A 6,766-nucleotide genomic window follows, 5' to 3' on the forward strand; every position below is an offset into this window, starting at 1 on the left:
TCCAGAGACCCTATGGGCCTGCCTGGCATAGCGCCACCACCTGGCCAAGCAGGAAAATGTGCCAGAAATTGGTAATGCCTATATTGGTTGATCTGAAACTTTACAAAATATTGGATATCATTATTGTGATGATATTCACATTTGTAATTCACATGCCTAATATAGCGCCACCATCTGGCCAAGCAGTGTATCAGAAATGTTCTTTGCTTAAAATGAATGGTCTGAAATTTCTCAGGTTAATATATATTATGATTATGATGACACCCAATGGGCCTGCCTTGCATTGCGCCCCCACCTGGCCGAGCAAATACATGTGGGAGAAAATAAAATACAAAAACAAATTGCACACGCGTCAAATATGTACATTTCACAAATGCACCACGTCGGTGCTTTGTTGGATTCCGACATGTCACGGGTTGTGGCCCGCAGGTGCTCGGGCCCGCCATTGCCGCTTGCGGCTATATTTGTGTTTGTTCCTCATCGCACCTGAAGTCCCATCCCTATGACTGCCCTACCATCGCCTGTTACAGTCCCCTTGCCCGGGTTCCTGGCCCGTGCAGCCTAGCGACCCACTACTTGCCCTATGACAACTCCTAATCCCCATGGATAATTGATTCCCTACACTGGACTTTCTGACACTAAATAGGATTTATGCATTATCATACTGGATATGTAACACCATGTTCTATTCCCTACACCTAACTAATCTTTCATTTATCATGTATACAGACCTTACTGCCCTGTAACTGAAGATGGGTCAGGCCCTTGAGTCGTGGATCTGCTCGAGGTTTCTTCCTGTATGTATCTCCATAGATGGGTCAGGCCCTTGAGTCGTGGATCTGCTCGAGGTTTCTTCCTGTATGTATCTCCATAGATGGGTCAGGCCCTTGAGTCGTGGATCTGCTCGAGATTTCTTCCTGTATGTATCTCCATAGATGGGTCAGGCCCTTGAGTCGTGGATCTGCTCGAGGTTTCTTCCTGTATGTATCTCCATAGATGGGTCAGGCCCTTGAGTCGTGGATCTGCTCGAGGTTTCTTCCTGTATGTATCTCCATAGATGGGTCAGGCCCTTGAGTCGTGGATCTGCTCGAGGTTTCTTCCTGTATGTATCTCCATAGATGGGTCAGGCCCTTGAGTCGTGGATCTGCTCGAGGTTTCTTCCTGTATGTATCTCCATAGATGGGTCAGGCCCTTGAGTCGTGGATCTGCTCGAGGTTTCTTCCTGTATGTATCTCCATAGATGGGTCAGGCCCTTGAGTCGTGGATCTGCTCGAGATTTCTTCCTGTATGTATCTCCATAGATGGGTCAGGCCCTTGAGTCGTGGATCTGCTCGAGGTTTCTTCCTGTATGTATCTCCATAGATGGGTCAGGCCCTTGAGTCGTGGATCTGCTCGAGGTTTCTTCCTGTATGTATCTCCATAGATGGGTCAGGCCCTTGAGTCGTGGATCTGCTCGAGGTTTCTTCCTGTATGTATCTCCATAGATGGGTCAGGCCCTTGAGTCGTGGATCTGCTCGAGGTTTCTTCCTGTATGTATCTCCATAGATGGGTCAGGCCCTTGAGTCGTGGATCTGCTCGAGGTTTCTTCCTGTATGTATCTCCATAGATGGGTCAGGCCCTTGAGTCGTGGATCTGCTCGAGGTTTCTTCCTGTATGTATCTCCATAGATGGGTCAGGCCCTTGAGTCGTGGATCTGCTCGAGGTTTCTTCCTGTATGTATCTCCACGCCTCTCTTACTCATGGGCCTTCTCTGAATGTTGAACACTCTGTAAAGCGCCATGAGACATGTGTAATGTTTTGCAATTAAATTGAAATTGAAATTTGATAAATATATACATCTGAAAGTTCATATTCAAAAACTGGTGATAAAATAATATATATATATGTGTGTGTATGTGTTTTTGAATACTTGTTATGTGTCCAGCACCAAGTCATATTCCTAGTCTTTTCTCTTGTGTGGAAAAAAAAAAAAAAAATGATTCTGATTTAGATGTATATCAATGACATGACCTTCTAATCTATCAGTTCTCACAACATTCTTCTCCCCAAATTGCAGGTTGTTGACAACTTTGTTGATAAACCACATAAACCACATGTCTTTATCAGGCCTGTTATGAGTGTTCTTGCTCTTCTGCCTGTTTGAACTTGAGCCCAGCTCTGTTCCAGGTGGTCTCCTGAGCACACAGGGCACTGCTCTCCTGAGTGTATTTAAAGAAGTGACTCGTGGGAGAGGGGACTGCTCTCCTGAGTGCATCTAAAGAAGTGACTCGTGGGAGAGGGGACTGCTCTCCTGAGCTGTGCACACCTAAAGACGTGACTCGGTGGGAGAGAAGTGACTTGTGGGAGAGGGGACTCGTGGGAGAGGGGCCTGGCGGAGCTGAGGGAGCCTGAAGATGGGGTGCCTGGACGCCCTCACACTGCTGCTGCTGCTGCTGCTGCTGGTCAGTCTCTCTCTGGCCTCTCCGCTCCACCCCACTGGACTCTCCACGGAGGACCGGGGCCGCGACCGGGAATTTGCAGAGGTAACAGGGGACATCGATACAACACAAGGGCTCTCCAAACAGGGGACATCAATACAACATAAAAACATAATTTAAAATATATATACATATAAAAACATTTAAAAAAAAAAACATAACAACATAATAAATAGTACTTGTAAAAACACTTAAGTGAGAGTGTTTAAAACGCTGGTGACAGCGTATTAAGGAGTTCTTGCATCTATTGCCATGCACAGCATAGGACTATGTATTCAAGAGTTCTTGTATCTATTGCCATGCACAGCATAGGACTATGTGTAGTTTTGATTATATTATATTTTTGCAAAAAAATTTAAAAATACACATCACATTTCCATAGCATCTCAGCATCAATATATCAGCAATTCATAATAATATATCAGTATTTGGACACTATGTTTGACTACTTACTGTATATGCAAACATGGAATTTGTTGGAGAAAAGGATACTTCTAGGAAGGATCTAGTTCTTGAATGCATTATCTGTGTTTTGCATAGTTTAGACTGTCATTTTGAAAACAAAAAGACTCCTTTAATATGCAGTACCACTGAGTGGGTAATATGACTTGATTATTGATTTCACAGAAACATTGTTTCATTTGACACACAACCTCTTTGCATTTATTTATCTGTCAAATTATGACCAGATGAAATCTTTAGGAAAAAAGAATCAATCAGCCTCCACCTGTTTGAGTGCAGAGTTTAAATCATAGACTATAAAATAAGACTATAAGACTATAAGACTATAAAATAAGTTTAAATACATCACTGCTAGCCAGCCAAGTGAAATCTAATAATATTTTAAAGTAGCATCCAGTCGTGTTCTGCTGATTTATGGAGTTCATTAAACTGTCAGATGACTCAAATCTTGGCTTCTGATGGAATGCTGACTCTGTGAAACTCAATACTATTGTTTCATAAATACACTGATCTCAAGTCAGCATTGGTCCGAATTGTTTCATAAATACACTGATCTCAAGTCAGCATTGGTCCCAATTGTTTTGCACTGTGTAAGAAACAGGGTGCAGTGGATATTTAGCTTATGCGTTTACACTAGATACACTAAAACTAAATATAAATAAGTATAAGAAAATAAAAATTATACACGAATGTCAGTCAATCTTATTCCTAATCCCATTATGAGGATCATTCCTGGATAACAAGAATGGAGTTGAAAACTGGAGTGGGGTTGTGTATGGATTGTGTTTTGAAAACTGGAGTGTGGTTGTGTATGGATTGTGTTTTGGGAACTGGAGTGGGGTTGTGTATGGATTGTGTTTTGGAAACTGGAGTGGGGTTGTGTATGGATTGTGTTTTGGAAACTGGAGTGGGGTTGTGTATGGATTGTGTTTTGGAAACTGGAGTGGGGTTGTGTATGGATTGTGTTTTGGGTGAAGTGTGAATACTTAGTGGTCTCCCTGTATGTTGTGGGGGATTATTTGCATTTTAGGAAGACTTTGATAATAAGCAGGTTGGCTGCACATCCCTGTTCAGAAGTCTGTTCCAAGGCCCATGGAATCTTTGGAATGTTTTCAAAACAGAGCTACAATTTCAGACTCATCTTCCTTTTGACCTAATCTTGGGTTTTCTGTTTTATTATTTGCGTGTCTGCCTGGGATAAGTTTTTGGGGTTGACGTGTGTGTGTGTGTGTGTGTGTGTGTGTGTGTGTGTGTGTGTGTGCGTGCATGTGTACACTTGCAGCAATAAGGAAAGCCACAATCAAGAGCGGGGAGCTTTACTGTAAATAGGGGATGACAATGTCATGAAATAAGCACATGTAGTAAACGCGTCTGCTTTCAGGCCTACGAATATGTCATGAAATATAAGTATAAGTATATATAGTATAAGTATAGTATATATACTCTTTTAATCCCGTGAGGGAAATTTGGTCTATGCATTTACCCCAATTTGTGAATTAGTGAAACACACACAGCACACAGTGAACACACATTGAGGTGAAGCACACACTAACCCGGAGCAGTGAACTGCCTTGTTACAGCGGTGCTCAGGGAGCAGTGAGGGGTTAGGTGCCTTGCTCAAGGGCACTTCAGCCGTGGATGTGGGCATGAGAGAGCAGTGCTCAACCACTTTCCCCCGCCCACATTTTTCCTACTGGGTCGGGGATCGAACTGGCAACCCTTCGGTTACAAGCCCGAAGCCCTAACCAGTAGGCCACGGCTGCCCCTGTATAAATAAGCACATATAGCAAACGCGTCTACTTTCAGGCCTACCTGGAGAAGTTTTACGGATATGAGGGGCACCACCGCGGCCTCCAGAAGCGCAGCTGCCAACCCGACCCCTTCCAGACCAAGGTCAGGGAGATGCAGCGGGCCTTCGGTCTGCACGAGAGCGGCGAGCTGACCGCACAGACCCTGACCGCCATGAGGAGGCCGCGCTGTGGCCTTTCTGACGCAGAGGAGTTCGGCCCACTCATGAGGTGGATCAACCGCACCCTGACCTACAGGTGAGGGATCAGGCGTCCGGGAGTGTTGACCCCTGAGGAGACAGGATAACATTAGGCCTACAGCGTGACATACAGCAGGTGTCTCAGGATAACATTACAGCGTGAAATAGAGCAGGTGTCTCAGGATAAGGTTAAAGCGTGAAATAGAGCAGGTAGCTCAAGATAACGTTAAAGCGTGACATACAGCATGTGTCTCAGGATAACATTACAGCGTGAAATAGAGCAGGTGGCTCAGGATAACGTTAAAGCGTGAAATAGAGCAGGTGACTCAGGATAACGTTAAAGCGTGAAATAGAGCAGGTAGCTCAAGATAATGTTAAAGCGTGACATACAGCATGTGTCTCAGGATAACATTACAGCGTGAAATAGAGCAGGTGGCTCAGGATAACGTTACAGCGTGAAATAGAGCAGGTGACTCAGGATAACGTTAAAGCCTGAGATAGAGCAGGTGTCTCAGGATAGCTCAAACGCTTCTGAGCGGATAACGTTCGAGCGTGACACATGGAGCTGTGCTGTAGCACTCTCCCTTTCTTCTCTTTCCAGTGACATCTTGAGCAGTAGTACAGCAGTTTGTTACACATCATTTCATACTGTTGAGTTTTTAATAGTCTATTCATATGTGAAGTGCAGTTATGAGTTGCAGTAATGAGTGCAGTTGTTCTGTCTTGTTTTTAAAGCACACTACTCTATGAGCTACATTACAGTAAAAGAATTGCCAAGTACCATAGGCCTGTAATCAATCAATCAATCAATCAACTTATCTTTCTATATACCTTATCTTTGTATCTGTCTATCTCACTACTGTTCAAAAGTTTGGAGTCACTTAGAAATGTCCTTATTTTCATCATTAATGTTGTAAATGACTAGCCTGGGAAAAACCCAGACGTACTTCCGGCAAATTCAAGATTCGCTCTGAAAGTCCGTCTGGCCAAGAACCCATTCTAGCTCATTTCCAATTTTCCTAGATCGAGTCACCAATCAGAACCCTTGTGGCGGGCGTTACACGATGACGATAGTGTACCCTGTTGAAGAAGCCGGGTTTTTTTTTTTTTTTTTAAAACATCAACGATGGCTGCTGCCGCTTGTTTGAAGCTGCTATAATGTTGGTTTAAGACAGGGAGTTAGACGTTTCTTAACTGCTTCCTTATGTTGGAATATGCAAAATTGTACAAACATGTATGTAAGGGATACCTATGTGATCTCTGCAACAGTGGTAGGCTACTGAAAACAGTTTGATATTCTGTTCATTTATAGGCCTACAGTAGCTGGACACGTAGCCGACAGAACACATAGGCTACTTTTGGTGTGCTATGCAAGCATAACTTGAATGCAATACTTCAGTGTTTGCCTTGAAACAATTCCGGCATAATTGTTAACATAAACGTTTCAGTCTCTCATCCCCCATTCCTGCTTTATATGTCCCGGTCAGCCAGAAAGGACGAATGAAACAAAATGCTCGTTTGAATGTGAACGGTTTTGTTCAGAACTGAAAATACAATTGTGTTTGACAGAGGACAGATGTAAATTGCTAGTGACAAAATATTAGCTTTCAGTGTGGCACGATGTCTTTGTAAATTAGCATATTCTTCTTGGTTCATTCTTCTTGCTTCTCCCTACAACCAGACAGTGTTGCAAACAGTGTTGCCAAACTATTTCAAATGGAAAGTAGCTAAAGCCAGCTCCAAAAGTCGCTAGATGTCGCTAGATGACGTCACACACTAATCATATTAGTGCATATAATGCATATCAATTACGTCACCAGGTCGTGACCCCCCCCCCCCC

At 43.5% G+C, this 6,766-nt stretch overlaps 1 protein-coding gene across 1 annotated transcript in view; it reads left to right on the top strand.

The window, feature by feature from the left end:
- Positions 1–2,393: 2,393 nt before the first annotated feature.
- LOC121708921 (neutrophil collagenase) overlaps positions 2,394–6,766 on the top strand; it is a 19,684-nt gene continuing 15,311 nt past the window's right edge. Inside the window, exons 1-2 of the mRNA XM_042091884.1 lie at positions 2,394–2,522; positions 4,746–4,984. Of these exons, the coding sequence (XP_041947818.1) occupies positions 2,394–2,522; positions 4,746–4,984 (368 nt within the window). The remainder of the gene's footprint in view (positions 2,523–4,745; positions 4,985–6,766) is intronic.

This window comes from Alosa sapidissima, chromosome 5 (genome assembly GCF_018492685.1).
Source record: "Alosa sapidissima isolate fAloSap1 chromosome 5, fAloSap1.pri, whole genome shotgun sequence".
NCBI lineage: Eukaryota > Metazoa > Chordata > Actinopteri > Clupeiformes > Clupeidae > Alosa > Alosa sapidissima.